The 15,637-nt window shown below is 53.2% G+C and overlaps 1 protein-coding gene across 1 annotated transcript; it reads left to right on the top strand.

Moving 5' to 3' along the window:
* The first annotated feature begins 703 nt into the window (after positions 1-703).
* On the top strand, positions 704-15,498 carry RASGRP4 (RAS guanyl releasing protein 4). Its single transcript, XM_055554327.1, has 17 exons — positions 704-835; positions 3,679-3,863; positions 4,283-4,401; positions 4,512-4,573; positions 5,201-5,332; positions 5,419-5,572; positions 7,011-7,184; positions 8,376-8,492; positions 9,295-9,570; positions 11,306-11,386; positions 11,466-11,570; positions 11,805-11,923; positions 12,034-12,178; positions 13,292-13,328; positions 13,431-13,565; positions 13,689-13,801; positions 14,252-15,498. The coding sequence occupies exons 1-17, from the start codon at positions 813-815 to the stop codon at positions 14,306-14,308; spliced, it is 2,034 nt and encodes a 677-aa protein (XP_055410302.1). The 5' UTR covers positions 704-812; the 3' UTR covers positions 14,309-15,498.
* The last annotated feature ends 139 nt before the right edge of the window (positions 15,499-15,637 follow it).

The following is a 15,637-nucleotide window of genomic DNA, read 5'->3' as shown; positions in this document are numbered from 1 at the left end:
CTGTTTCTATGAGCATGTTTCTATGTGTTTAAACAAACTCGCAGCCAACAGGTCAGATGAAAGCCAACCATGTGTCAGCCCTGCCTAAGAGGGGCAGTGGGCTAGGGTGGGGGCTCCCAGGGGGTTAGCTTCTATCTGCAATGTTTTGATAATAAGTCTTTAAGATTGTGTGAGAATTGAATGAGTTAATATAAGCCCTTACAACAGTGTGAGGCATACAGTAGGTGCTACATGAGGTTTTCTTAAAAGGAATAGAGTGAAAATGTTTTCTGGGGGCACAAATGGCATTAAAACTAAGCTAGAAATAAAAGAAACAGAAGAAGAAATATACAAAATACCATATCTTGTGACTTTCCAGTCAAACTTCTGTGCACTGTTAGACGTTAAGTATGTCCTTACAGAAATACAGACTTTTCTTTTGAGTGTGTGTACATAAATGTGTCATATTAGGCACATTTTCTTTAAAAAGGGCTTTTATTGAAGCATGACAGTGACAGAACAGAGAATCACGGGTCTGGAGATCGAAAGATGGGGGAGATAGAGAGAGCCCGCCGGGTGATTGGGGGTGGGGGCCGGCAGCACCGGAAACCTCAGCCTGAAGGGATCCCCAAGTGGGGGGAGGGGGGACCTTTGGTCTCTCCCCAGCCTCTTCCTTCCCCCTGGCCTGGGGCTGGGTGGGGAGGGGCAGTTCCTCTTTCCTTCCCAAGCACCGAGGAGGCCCCAGCTCCCAAGGGGCTAAGAAGCTGGAGCAGTGGTGAGGGGGGAGGAGCCGAGCCTCACTCTTATAAGACCCCCCTTCCCCCCCAGGAAGCATGAACAGGAAAGACAGCAAGAGGTGAGAGGACCCTCCCCAAGGAGACCGGGAGCTCCGTAAGCCCCTGGGCCTCTTTCGGGCTGCAGGGGGAAGGTCGGGGAGGTTCTGACGAGGGGGGCACGGTGTCCAGCTACTCTCGCAGCCGCCACAGAAGCAGGGGGCGCCAGGTAGAAAGATACTTCGGGGTGTCCAGAGAAAACTCAGGCTGGGGCTGTTGGCTCGGGCGGCTGTCTTATCCTTGCTCTGCTGGAATTCGAGCTGCTCTGATCCCGTTCTCCCCTGCACCCTTCACGCCCCTCAATCATCCTGGCTCTCTAGGCTGGGTGTCTCTGTCCTCCCGGGGGTTTTCTTGGCTGCCCGCTGGACTGGAAACTCCAGACTCCTGCAGGGCCCTACCCTAGGGGAGGGGAGTGTGCCGAGGGGCAAGGCGGCTTCCCTGCCTAAGCAACTCCTGGCTGTCCCCCGATGCTACTGCGGGGGAGGTGGGGGCAGACAGTCGGAAGGTAAGGGCCTAGCAGCTGGTTATGCCCGCAGGTTCTAGAGAAGGCTTCCTATAACCTGGAGAAGCTTGCCCTCCTGTCCTCACAGGGGCAATGGTGGCTTCATCCCTAGCTTGGGCAGCTTCTCCTTCCTCCCCCGGTTTGTCTCTGATGGCAAAAGTCCCCTCCCCTATAATATCCAGGAGTTTAGTGGTGGAGACCTGGCTGCCTCATTCTCTAGCTGTGTGACCCTAGTCACACAGACTTGCCCACTCTGTGCCTCAGTTGCTTCTTCAGAATCATAGTCCCTCCTCAGACTGGCTCATAAGCCCTCAGTGGTACAGCCTAGACCTATGGTTCTCAAGCATGGGCTCACATCAGAGCCACCGGGGTCTTCTAAAACACAGGCTTCTGGGCTCACCTCCAAGGTGTCTGATGTTGTAGATCTGAGGTGGGGGCTGAGAATTTCTATTTATGTGAAGTTCCCAAGTAATGCTGTTGGGATTGGACCTCCTTTGAAAATTCCTGATCTATAGATAGGTGTTTACCTCTCTGCCCAGTACACAGTGGGTGCTCAATAATGCCAGCTGTTACTCGACAACATTCAGTACTGATTTACTGAGCCCTCAGGATGCTCCAGGGTCATAGCGGTGCCCTTGTTATGGGGGTTTCCCAGTTTCTGTTCACCCCCATCCCCCTAGCCTGGCTTTCAGTTTGCTCCATCACATTCTCTCTCTGCATCTCAAATCTAACTTTCCCACCCCTGGCCACGTAACAGCCTCAGCAAACTTAATCCCTTATTTAGCACTTTTGAAGAGCAGGACATTGAATGTTCATAATACATTCCTGGGGAAGGTCCCAAGATGACTCTCATTTTTCACATGAGGAAACTGAGGTCCAGAGAAATGATGTCATTAACATAAAGTTACACAGCCAGCACAAATTTCTCCAACCCAGTTTTTTGGGGTTTTTTTTTTGTTTTTTTTTTTTTTGGCCTCGAGGCATGCGGGAGGTGAGTTTCCTAACCAGGGATTGAACTTGTGCCCCTGGCAGTGGAAGCATGGAGACAACTGCTGGTCCACCAGGGAAGTCCTTCCAACCCAGTTTTATCTGACTCCTGTGGAAGTCAAGGCTTTCTGCCTGGATTCTGCTCCCTCCTTCCTTCACCACCCCTGTCTCCCCATTACCCTCGTTCCCCAACTAGAACAGGAGCCTCAGAGAGGTGAAGGGCAGAGTGAGGGCTATCTTTAAACTTCATGAAGCTGCCTCAGCCCGAGGGACCGCACCCAGCTCTGAAGAGCCCTGGTGAGGCCACGTTGCACCCATATCTTCTCTCCAGGCTCCAAATCTAGAGACCCAGGCTCATAGCTGAGACTCAGTCCTGCTGAAAGGCTGGCTTGGGGGAGGGGTCTGTCACCTTAGTGGGGATCAAGGAGAGGGGGAGAAGAGAGAAATGAAATCTCAGGGGTCTGCTTCCCTCCTGAGGGCTCAGGGAAGGAGGGGTGGGTGTTGGAAGGCAAAGGGGAATTCTTTTTTCTAGTTTTTTTTTTCCAATTTTTAAAATTCAATAATTTTATTTATTTTCAGCTGCACTGGGTCTTCATTGCTTTTTTGCATTGGCTTTCTCTAGTTGCAGTGATCAGGGGGCTATTCTTCATTGGGGTGCTCGGGCTTCTCATTGTAGTGGCTTCTCTTGTTGCAAAGCACGGGCTGTAGGCACACAGGCTTCAGTAGTTGTGCATGGGCTCAGTAGTTGTAGTACACATGTTTAGTTGCTCCATGGTATGTGGAATCTTCCCAGTCTAGGGATCAAACTCAAGTCCCCTGCATTGGCAGGCGGATTCTTATCCATTGAGCCAACAGGGAAGCCCTGCAAAGAGGAATTCTGAGGAGCGGCCCTGAAGGCAGAACCTTCCATGATTCCCCCTAGGGAGGACAAGAATAGTTCTGGGGGTCTTCTCTCCATGATTCTCTGGGAGGTCTGGAGTAACCCGTCTGCCAACAGGAAGTCTCTTCCATGAGGTCTTGGGACCACATAGTCAAGGGGAATTCAGGGGCAGTGGCCGGTGGAGAGTTCTTATGATTCCTGGTGGGTCCTTACTAGTCCTTGGGAGGTCTTCTCCCATGATTCCCTCGGGGGGCAATCAGGGTAGCCTTAGGGGTTTTCCCCCTGGTTGCTTTGGAGTTTACCTGTAGGAGATGGCTCCCATGATCTGGACTACTGGGGTTTTCTCCTATGGATCCAATGTAGGTCAGGACTAATGCCAGCCCCTTTCCTTTAGGAAGCTTCTCCCAGGATGCCTTGGGGCTTTGGGGTCAAGAAGAATGCTAGGGGTCTGTCTAAAGGAAGGGGCTCCCATGAATCCCCAGGGGATGTTCCCACAGGAAGTCCCACCAGGAATGCCCAGTCAAGACAGGGGGGCGGGGCCGGCCCCGACAGGCCCGCCGCCACAAGACATGCCCCAGCCCCCGGGAAATCAGCAAGGTCATGGCTTCCATGGCTCTGGGCATGCTGAACGAGGGTGGCTGCAGTGAAGATGAGCTGCTGGAGAAATGCATTCAGTCCTTTGGTGAGTCTTCCCCTTCCCTGGCCAGCCTCCCCCAAGTCTGAGCTTAGGCCAAGCACCCACCTCTCTCCGGGCTCAGTTTGAGGGGTATAGAAACAGAAGCAGGAGTATGTGGAATGAATCTCAATCACTATAGTAGGAACACAAGAGATACCTGTGTTTCATTTTCCTGACCTGCATGGACGGGGCGGCAGGTTGGCGGGCGGAGGGGGGAGAGTGGGGGTCTGACTCTTATTTCCATCTTCAGCATGACTTGCCAGGCACGATGTTGGTCCATGCACAGTCCAGATGAGGAAACTGGAGCACAAGGAGGCCAGGTTGTGTGCCCGAGCTCACACACGAGTCACTGGTAGAACTGGGGTTTGAACCAGGCTGTCCAACAGGGCCCATTCTGACCCAGAGTCCCCTTCTCCTGCCTGCAGACTCGGCTGGCAGCCTGCGTCGCGGGGACCACGTTCTCAACATGGTACTTGCCATGCACAGCTGGGTGCTGCCTTCTGCCCACTTTGCTGCCCGCCTGCTGACCTTATATCCTCCTGGGGCCATAAGCAGTGGGTAGAGGGCGGAGGACAGAGACGTGAGAGCCTGTGGGGACGGGGTGAGCAGTCAGGTGTGAGATGCTGGATGACCGAGCCTTGACCGGAACTCAAGTACCAGGAGGCCACAGAGAGCACGCAGGAGCTGAGACGGCTGCAGATCTGTCACCTGGTCAGGTAGGCCTGGGCCAAGACTCCACGCCCATGATGACCCAGGATCTTCACCCTGCTGCCACCCCCCACAAAAAACACTTCCCAGAGACTATGCAGTCCTACTCCCCTACATCCCACTTCTGAGAAGCCCCTGGCTTCTTTCCTAAAACCTCCCAGTTCTCCTGAGAACCCTCACCTCTTAGAGACCCCTGACCAGATCCTATGGACCCTTTCCCATCTGGTACCCCAAGACCTCCAGCTCAGATTCCTGAAATTCTTAAAACCTCCCATATACTCACCTAGCTTCTAAGACTCTGCTCACCCTGTTACCCCAAAATCTCATCCCATAGGCCCGCAACCTAGTCCCTGAGACCCACCCTGACTATTGTGCTTCCGAACCACTTCCCAGAGATTGCCCAGTCTATCCTCCATAGATCCCTCAGCCTGTACTAAGAGGCCCCCAGTCCTACTCCCAGAGCTCCTCCCAGCCTGGTGCCTCTCTGAACCCTGGCCTTCCAGAGACCCCCCTGTACATATTTAGAGTCACCACCCCCAAGCCCAGCACCTAGAGATCCCTCAGCCTGAGACCCCTTTCAGAGACCTGCGTCCCTCCCCCCAGCTCCATCCCACCGCCTCTAAACCATCCTGCAGGTACTGGCTGACCCAACACCCTGAGACAATGCACCAGGACCCCCAGTTAGAAGAGGTTATAGGCCGCTTCTGGGCCACTGTGGAGCAGGAGGGTAACTCAGTCCAGCAGAGCCTAGGAGACTTCTCCAGTCGGTGAGTCAGCCCCTTCCCCTCCCGACCCACACCCCGACACCTCCCACCCTGAGTCCCTCTAATACGCTGCCTCTCTTTCCCCCCAGGCTTAGCCCGGGTGGCCCAGGCCCCCCACATCCCATTAGCAGCCCAGGCCTGGGCAAGAAGCGCAAAGTGTCCTTGCTTTTCGACCACCTGGAGACTGGGGAGCTGGCAGAGCACCTCACTTACCTGGAGTTCCGGTCCTTCCAGGCTATCACAGTAAGGACCCCTCTCCTCCCAGGTGGCGATGGCTTAGGGTGGAGCAGGGCCTGGCTGGGGCCAGGAAGGACTGAGAGGACCCAAACTGTCAAACTTGGGTGCTAGCGGGTACCGGAAAATGAGTTAAGCTGGCTCAATACAGAGCCCCCAGGGTTCAAATCCCATCAGCCCCTTCCTACCTGTGTGACTTTGAATTAGTTTCTCAACCTCTCTGGGACTCAGTTTTCTCATGTGTAAAAAGGAAGTCATAATATTTAATTGGCTCATTGGGGAAATTAAATTAATATGTCCATTTAAAAATGCTCATCACAGGGGACTTCTCTGGTGGTCTCAGTTCAGGGGGCTCAGGTTTGATCCTTGATCAGAAGACTAGATCTCACATGCCACAACTAAGAACCAGTGCAGCCAAATAAATAAATATTTTTAAAAGGCTTGTCACAGTGCCTGGCACATAGTAAGTGCTCAAAATATTTTTGTTAATTGTTCATTTATTTGAGAAGCATTTAAATACACTGTGCTTTGGCCTGTTTTCTGTAAAAGGGGGGATTAGTTCCTGTCTCATAGGTACCTGGTGGCTCAAATGATAAAGAATCCACCTGCAATGCAGGAGACCTGGGTTCGATCCCTGGGTAGGGAATTTCCCTTGGTGAAGGGAACCACAACCCACTCCAGTATTCTTGCCTGTAGAATCCCATAGGCAGAGGAGCCTGGCGGGCTACAGTCCATGGAGTCGCAAAGAGTTGGACACAACTGAGCGACTAACACTCATTTTCATAGGATCAGTGCCTGAGCCAGAGTAAATGCCATCCAGTTGAACCGTATGAAATTGGCATAGTTTGACATATTTTACCTACTCAAATGATTATTTAAAATGCTTCAAACTATGAGTTGGACATGACTGAGCGACTTCACTTTCAAACTATATATGTATTTAGTTATTGCCATCTTGACATCATTTTGAGGGTAGGTGGGGATCTGGTTCCTTAATGTGAAACTTTCCTGACTGTACACTGCAGTGGATGTGGGTATGTAATGTTGACCCCTTGTGCAGAACAAATAGCAGTTAGTTCTGTATCCTATTCTGTACACAAGTCAGGTATACTGTTAAGGGCAACAGACTGAGTTCCCACTGTGACTTGGGCCTGTGTGACCCAGGGCAAATTACTTAGCCTCTCTGTGCCTCAATGACCTCATCTGTAAAATGGGAATCATATAGTATTCAATTCATCAACTTGCTGTAAGGCTGTGACAGAGGGCTCAGAACAGTGCCCAGCTTTCTTTAAACGTTTCTCCTCAGATGAAAGGGGGCCATGGTGACGTCAGGGACATGTGATGGCCTGGCTAGGACATCGGAGGTCGTGACTGCTTGGGGGATGGGAGTGTGAGGGTTAGGGCCTGAGGTTTCCAGGGCCCACCCTGACGCCCACCTCTCCCCCAGCCCCAGGACCTGCGGGACTACGTTTTGCAGGGCTCTGTGCGGGGCTGCCCGACCCTGGAGGGATCTGTAGGTCTCAGCAACAGCGTGTCCCGCTGGGTGCAGGTCATGGTGCTGAGCCGTCCCGGGCCTGCACAGCGAGCGCAGGTGCTGGACAAGTTCATCCAAGTGGCACAGGTGAGGCCCGCCTTCTGAACACCTGCCTCGCGGGGCTCTCGGGCTGTGACGTCACCATCTCCTGGCCCCGCCTGCCGCATCTCGTCCCACCCCGGCCATGCCCCAGAGGCCTCAGTCCCATCGTTCTAACTCAGGACTGTGATGGCACTTCTTCCCTGGCCTTGATTTCACCACGCAAACCCGCCATGGCCCCACTCCTTGGTCCCAGAGGTGGCAGGTGACGACACCCAAGCCCTATGCCCAAATATTCTGTCGCCAGGGCAACGGAAGAGGAGGCTCTTTCGTGCCTCCACCTTTGCGTCGTCCCCTGCCCCGGTCCCTAGGCCCCAGCTGCCCCTTCAGGACAGTGACAGCATCCGGCCCCATCACTTGAGGTCTCCCTAGGCCCCGCTGTTCCCTCCTCCTGCTACCCCCTTTCTCCCCTCCCCCCTCCTCCTAGGTTCCCTCCCTTCTGGAGAAAAGGGAAGCCCTCCTTCCCCCAGCGTGGCCACGCCCCCTTGCGTACTTCCTCGCAGACCACGCCCTTCCTCTGGCGTCCTTCCTCGCCTTGCTTCCCCTCCTTGGCCCGCTAGACTTAGAGGTTCTGGCCTCTACCTGGGGTCTCCTCAGTCTGAGCATCTTACTCTTCCCTGGCCCCACCTTCTCCCCCCAGCGACCTCTGCTCTTAAACTTGAAAAAGGGGAGGGTGAGGCTATTGTTCCTGGTGACTGGCTGACCCCGCACCTGTCTCTCATATCTACCTGACCCCTCCGTATCACTCTAGCCCCATTCACCTCTGCCCGGCCCCTAACTCCTGCCCAGAGCACCGGCCTTCTTGCCCCTTCTCACCTGTCTGACTCCCAGGGCAGGGACGGCCTAGTTGCCTGACACCCTAACCTCTCTCTGAATCCTCCACGCCTGACACAGACCTGTTGAGTCCCCAGACTGGTCCAACTCCCCATACTCGCCTGACTCCCCCCACTTTCATCTGACTTCACATTAGTCTATCATCTGCATGACCCCCTGGTAATGCCCACATACCTGCTTGCGGCTCACTCCTGCCTGACACATCTCACCTATCTGATGCCTACACGCAACCCCCCACGCATGCTTAAGACTTCATCTCAGCTGGGGGGATGCTGTCACTTGAACCCCCAATTTACCTGTCCTCCATGTGGTACCCGCCACTTCTGCATCACCTTCCCTCCCTAGAAGCTCCTCCAGTTGCACAATTTCAACACGCTGATGGCAGTCACCGGCGGCCTCTGTCATAGTGCCATCTCCAGACTCAAGGACTCCCACGCCCACCTGAGCCCTGACAGCACCAAGGTGACCTCCCACTGCCCTCCTCAAAGTTCCAGTGATCAGTTACCCTGAACCCCCACACTTTTCCCAACCCCCTCCATCCCTTCCCAGGAGCCCTGGAGCCACCTGGAGACCTTGCTCCTCCAAATCTGACAGCCCCCCAGGCTTTGTCCTCCCTGTCACTCTTCCTCCTTCTTCACCCATGGTGCTGACCTCTCTCTCCTGAGTGTCTGGTCCTGAGCAGCACTGGAGGGAGACAGATGAGAGATGCTAGCAGAGAACTTGCAGTCTAGGTGGGGAGTGAAATGATGTCCCCAAGGATACCAACATTTGGGCTACCCATGGGAGGAGCATGGGTTGGGGGGTCCCTTAAGAAAGTGTCTTAAGGAGAGTACATCATCCATGAGTCTGGTGTGTGGCTGAGGTCAGGACGTGACAGGATATTAGGCTAGAGATGCCCCAGGGTGGGGGGCAGGGAGGATTCTGTTGAGTCTTTTGCAAGCTCAGCTAAGGTGTCTGGTCTTTATCTAGAGGGCACTGGGGAGTTAGGAAAGATGACAGCACCCATGATCAGAGTTGGGTTTCTTAAAAATCACTCTGGGCTGGGGAATGGGAGATAGTGGGGCCTTTCTGAGATGGGGACCCAAGAAAAAGAGCAGTCTGGATAGTGCTGAAGCCAGTGTGGGACAGGAAGGGCTTGGGGAGAGGTCCAAAATTCCACTGGGCCCCTGGGGATCCGAAGCCACACCACAGACTGCTAGGTACTCCCCTTCAGGGAGCTGGGGGAACAATGCCAGCCTCCCCATTCCATGCCCCTCCCACACAGGCCCTGCTGGAGCTGACAGAGCTCCTGGCAGCCCACAACAACTACGCCCGTTACCGCCGTACCTGGGCTGGCTGCACGGACTTCCGGCTGCCTGTCCTGGGTGTGCACCTCAAGGATCTGGTGGCCCTGAATGAGGCGCAGCCTGACAGGTTGCCTGATGGCCGCCTGCACCTGCCCAAACTCAACAGCCTCTACCTGCGGCTGCAGGAGCTGGCAGCCCTGCAGCAACAGCACCCTCCGGGCAATGCCAGTGAGGACCTTCTGCACCTGCTCACGGTGAGCTGCCCGGAGCTGCCCCGGTTGAGCTCCCAGAGACTGCGCCTGTAGGGCCTTGAGATTTAGGGTCCTGGTGGATGAGGATCAGGACAGAATAGTAGAATAGCACTGGAATGCATGGGTTTTGAAGCCAGAGCTTGTAAGTTTTGTTTTTGTTTTTTCCTGTGATCTCAGGCAAGTCACTTAACTCCTCAGCCTGTTTCCTTAACTGCAAAATGGGAATACTAATAGGATGTACTTCAGAGAGTGGTTGAAAAGAATCAATAATATAATTCATGTAAATATCACTCATACAGTTCACACAGAGTACTTAAAGTAGTATCTGGAACACAATGAGCTCTATATAAGTAATGCATTTTGAGGGACTTCCCTGATGGTTCAGTGGCTAAGACTCCCAGGTTCTCAATGCAGGATGGCCCAGGTTCGATCCCTGGTCAGGGAACTAGATCCCATATGCTGCAACTAAGAGTTTGCACGCCACAACTAAAGATCCCACATGCCACAACTAAGACCTGGCACAGCCAAATAAATAAATTTTTTAAAATATGTTTTTCCCCCAATTCACCAAGGAACTCAAATATCCATTGATCTTAGCTCCAGAATTGCTTTGGGCTTTCATATTCCTAAACTTCAAGGTTCTGAGCTTCTCACACCAACAGATCAAAATTCCAAGCTATAACATATTCAGGAATCTAAGCAAAAAGATAATGTTATTAATCATTTTCTGTGTGCCAGACACCATGTTAAACAGTCTCCATGTTAAACAGAGCACTTCATTCCATCCTCACATGCCTACAAGGAAGGGACCCTTATTTGCCCATTCTACAGACTGGGAAACCGAGGCCCACAGAGGTGAGGTCATTCGCCCCCTGTTCCACAGCAGGCCAGCTTCAGAACACGAGTGTTAACATATGTTAACCATCACACTATGTCCCAAGACTGCGAGTGTGCAGTCCTGGCTATATTTTATTTTACATAGATAGATAGGAAGATAGAGGATTTCTTTCTAAAGAGCGATAAATTGACAGAGACTGGGATTTCGAGGACCATGTAGTGAAAGACTGAAAAGTTGACTTTCAGATCCTAAGTCAGGACCACCAGCAAATTGAAAACGTGGGGCTCTTTGTTTGAAATTATTGAGAATTTCAAGGGGGTGACAGCAGGGTCTTAAATGAACCGAAGGCCCTTCTATGTGTGGGGCCTGCCTCTGAAGCTGGTCCTGCCCTCTGATGATTGGTGCCTAAGCTGCCATGCTTTGCTGGCTCTGAGGCCATCAGCCCAAATATTTACTGAGCACCGGCTGTGAGCCAGGCATTACTTTAGGCACTTAGGCTCACAGCAGTGTGTGCATCAGGAAAAAAAAATTGCTGTCTTGTGGGGCTGATTTCCTTGTGGGGGAGACAGCCAGTGAAAAAAGTAAATAAGTAAATCGTATGGTCTTTTAGAAAATAGGTGCTATAGAGAAAATTACAGCAGAAACAGATAATGGAAAGTGATAGAGGTTTGCACTTCTAAATAGAATAAAAAAAAACAACAAAAAAAAACACATCAGTGAGAAGATGGTGTTTCTGGACTAGGAGGCCGGCGGTATGGAGAGTGAATGGGGGCTCAGTGGGAGAGAGGACCATGGAGAGAGGGGTTTTGGAAAGAGGAGGAGACTGGGGGTCTGGGCAGTCCTAGCTTGCAGGGGGAGGATGGAGACAAGAATGGTCCTTAACATCCTGCCCATCCCCAGCTTTCCCTGGATCTCTTCTACACGGAGGACGAGATCTATGAGCTTTCCTATGCCCGGGAGCCCCGCTGTCCCAAGAGTCTGGTGAGACCCCAGCCCTGACCTCTGACCTCCAGCCCAAGCCTCTGCCCTGACTAACTGTGCCCCTCTGTCCCTGCCCCAGCCACCCTCGCCCTTCAAGGCGCCCCTGGTGGTGGAGTGGGCCCCTGGTGTGACGCCCAAGCCTGACACGGTCACTCTGGGTCGGCACGTGGAGCAGCTGGTGGAGGTGAGGAGGAGCCCTGAGCCGGAGGAGGGATCTAAGACTGTGGGGACCCCAGCCACTTTCCTGGTGGTCCAGGGGTCACGACTCCACACTGCCAATGCAGGGGGCGTGGGTTCGACCCCTGGTCAAGGAACTAAGATTGACATGCCGTGGGGTGTGGACAGAAGATTAAAAAAATAAGATAATGGTGGGGACCCTAATCTGACCTTACTCTCCCCTTCCCATGCTCCTCCCAAGTCTGTGTTCAAGAACTATGACCCTGAAGGCCGCGGCACTATCTCTCAGGAGGACTTTGAGCGACTCTCAGGCAACTTCCCCTTCGCCTGCCACGGGCTTCACCCACCCCCCAGCCAGGGGTAGGTCCTCCCGACTCCTGGGTTCCCTTAAGATGAGGACATGGGGTAGTCAGGGCTCCTGGGTCTGGGAGAACAGGGCCAGGCCTGCTAAAGTGCAGTCTCTCCCCCAGGAGCGGCTCCTTCAGCCGTGAGGAGCTGACAGGATACCTGCTCCGGGCCAGTGCCATTTGCTCCAAGCTGGGCCTGGCCTTCCTGCACACCTTCCAGGAGGTCACCTTCCGCAAGCCCACCTTCTGTGACAGCTGCAGTGGATTCGTGAGCATTCTGCCCACCGTCACCCTGAGGGACCCCTCCTGGAGCGCCCTAACTCTTCACAGCCTGGGCTGGGAAAGCCAACCCTCCCCTGTGGCGCTCACAGTCCCCAAGCCCCAGATAATCCCCATATTCAGGAAAATCCTCCAGCCTCAAATAGTCCCCATACTTCACAGGGAAGCCTGGTGTGGTTCAGTTCATGGGGTCACAAAGTCAGAAACAACTGAGTGACTCAACAACAAACACTTCACAGAAACCCTAAATAATGGCTGTTCCCTACACCCTGGATAATGCTGAAGTCTAGACAGTGCCCAAATCCCAGACAGTCTCCATCCTGGATAATTGCCAAACCCTGGCTAATAAGGGCTTTCCAGGTGGCACAGTGGTAAAGAATCCGCCTGCCAATGCAGGAGTCACCAGAGACACAAGGTCGATCCCTGGGTTGGGAAGATCCCCTGGAGGAGGAAATGGCAACCCACTCCAGTATTCTTGCCTGGGAAATCCCACAGACAGAGGAGTTTGGCGGGCTACAGTCCATGGGGTCGAAAAGAGTCAGATACAACTGAGCATCCACGCAGTGGACTGAATGGGTAGGTTATCTGCAAACTGAATCAGGCTCCCAAGTCTCTAGGCCCTGGATGATGCAAACTCTGTACAATTTCCAAAACCAGTTGGATTTGGAAATCTGTCCTCCAATCTGTGGAACGGACAGATCTCTCACTCCCAAACCAAGACCGATTTGCAAACCTTGGATTGCTTTCCAAATTCACTTTTTTAATTCACTGAATAGACACTGAGCACCTCCAGGGCGCTAGGCGCAGTTATAGGCTGTGGGCGGGGGTGGAAGGGGACAGGAGGAAACAGAACAGATGCAACCCTTGCCCATAGAATGTATGTTTTATTAACTCTGGATTTTGTCCGATTCTCATATCATAGGTGACTCTCCAAACTTGAGACAAATCTCCAAATTCCTTGAGTCTCCCAGACTCCACATAGGCCTCTAGCCTTGGGCACTTCCAAAACCTCGATGGTTTCCTGCAGACAGCCCCTGTCCCTACCCCAATCACAGCTCTCCCTCTCCTAGCCTAGGTAACCTGTTCTGCTCTCTCTTCCCAGCTTTGGGGTGTCACCAAGCAAGGCTACCGCTGTCGGGGTGAGTGGAGCATCAGTAGAGAAAGGGAATCTAGGACCTCCAAGCTGGAAGAATGGGGGACGTGGACTGGGCCTCTGGCACTAACCTCTGAATTTCCCCCAGACTGTGGGCTGTGTTGCCACAGACACTGCAGAGACCAAGTGAAGGTGGAGTGTAAGAAGAGGCCAGGGGCCAAGGGTGATGCGAGTCCCCCAGAAGCCCCTGTCCCACCCACTCCAGTTCCCCAGGCCAGCTGTGGTAAGACCCAGGGTGTGGCAGTCCTGGGAAGGGGGGCCTGGTGGACGGATGGGGATTCATTCCGAGGTCATGAGGCCTTTCCCATCATACCTACGTCCCTCCCACCTGCTCCCCCGCGCACAGGCTCCGAGGACAATCTCTCCTACACGCTATCCCTGGAACCCGAGACTGGGTGCCACGTTCGCCATGCTTGGACCCAGACAGAGTCCCCACACCCCTCCTGGGAACCAGAGACGGTGAGGAGGAACTGCCCCCTACCCCCAACTGGATACGGGGAGACCAGCCTGGTTGCCTGGGGAAACCCAGACAGACATGGGGAAGCGAAGGAAAAGTGAAACGAGGCAAAACTCCTCAACTGCTTGGGCAGGAGGGTGTAGATATGGGTTAATGTTTAATGTTGACAGCAATTTCAGTATGTTGGTGGGGAGGGGAAGGGGTAAACTCTAGTACAAAAGAAAAAGTGAGTTTAGGAAGAAAAACAGAAAGAAAACTATAAGATGTCAAGAATAAGGCCAAATAGATCAGATACTATTAATAAATATTGGAGTAAATTCCACTCATCAAAAGGGCGACCTCTCAGAATGAGCTAAGGAAACTTCGCTTTGACACGTCAGGGTGAGGCTCTCCCCGAAGTGAACCTGAACATCGTACACTCCCCACGTCACCCCATGTCTTCCTCCTTCCAGGTCCCTCTGCCAGCAAAGGCCTCACCACCCACCGAGTCCTCCAAGCTGAACTCCTAGATGTTGCCTTTGTGTCCTCTCGTCCCCACTTCCTCCTCCAGAGTCAGTCTCTAGTCCTCTTCTTCTGTCTCCTTCCCATCCACACTGCCTTTGTTGAAGCTTCTGTCATCTCTTACCCCAAAAGAAAGTTATTTTCTTCTTTTGCATCAGAGTGGCTGTTAATCGTATTCCCTTTTCTTGCATGTGATATCCGTGCAGCTCTGTGTTGGATATGTTTAGACCTAGCCCAGGTGGCTCAGTGGCCAAGAATCTACCTGCCAATGCAGGAGACTCGGGTTGGATCCCTGGGTTGGGAAGATCCCCTGGATGAAGGGAATGGCAACCCACTCCAGTATTCTTGCCTGGAGAATTCCACGGACAGGAGAGCTTGGCAGGTTATAGTCCATGGGGTCACAAAGAGTTGGACATGACTGAGTGACTAAAGCACATCATCATCTTGCCAAGTCCTTAAATTCCCATTTTACAGATGAAGAAACAGGCTCAGTGAGGTCAAACTGCTCACCAAAGGGGGCAGAACTCCTGAGTGTTAAGAGTCAGGACTCATACCCAATTTGCCTGCCTCTCACATGGAAGCTACTGACCAGTATACTGCACTGATGTCAGTACGGGTCAGGAGCCGGAGGGGACAGGGGGTAGAGTTCCGAACTCAGGTGGGAGAGAAGGCCAGAGAAAGGGTGGAACAGGGAGGGAGCCTCTGAAACCTAAGTCAGATCAAACCCCTCCTCTGCTCAGAGCCCTCCTGTGGCTCCATCTCACTCAGGGAAACCAGAGTCCTCACTGTGCCCCACCCCACATGGTCTGCCCCTGTCACCTCTCCAGCCTCCCCTCCCAGCACTCACCCCCTCACTCATCCTGCTTCAACTACACTGGCCCCAGTGGTCCCTGATCATGCCCCAAAACACTCCTACCTCAGGACCTTTGCACAGGACACTCTGCCAGGAAGGGGGTCCACGTGGCTCCCTCTCTGGAGTTTAGCTCAAGTATCACCTTCTTAGTGAGGCCTCCCCGGGTCACACAAAGCTGCAATCCCCCCCATAGTCCCCCGATCCTGGCTTCCTGCTTTATTTCTCTCCAAAGCCCTTTCCTCATCTGACAAACTAAACTTTCTTGTCTGCCCTTCCTCACCAGAAAGGTAGCCCCAGGAGACCAGGGAGTTTTATTATCTGTATCCCCAATGCCTAGAACAGGGCTGGCACACAGTGCTTACTGACAGATGTTTGTCCAATGCCTGCCTGTCTCCTGCCCCATGCCCACAGGAGCAAAGGTTGTTGCTGAAGAGAATGGGACTTGAAGGGTCAGAGCAGCAGAGGCCTGCCTGTTCAGACCCAG

The sequence above is a fragment of the Bubalus kerabau genome, chromosome 17, assembly GCF_029407905.1.
Source record: "Bubalus kerabau isolate K-KA32 ecotype Philippines breed swamp buffalo chromosome 17, PCC_UOA_SB_1v2, whole genome shotgun sequence".
NCBI classification, from domain to species: domain Eukaryota; kingdom Metazoa; phylum Chordata; class Mammalia; order Artiodactyla; family Bovidae; genus Bubalus; species Bubalus kerabau.
This window is presented reverse-complemented; position numbering and strand designations above follow the sequence as displayed.

Coding starts and splice junctions, on each gene's coding strand:
- RASGRP4 (XM_055554327.1), top strand. CDS start 813: ATGAACAGGAAAGACAGCAAGAG. Junction 836..3,678: donor AACAGGAAAGACAGCAAGAG/GTGAGAGGACCC, acceptor ATGTTCCCACAG/GAAGTCCCACCAGGAATGCC. Junction 4,402..4,511: donor TGACCTTATATCCTCCTGGG/GCCATAAGCAGT, acceptor CCGGAACTCAAG/TACCAGGAGGCCACAGAGAG.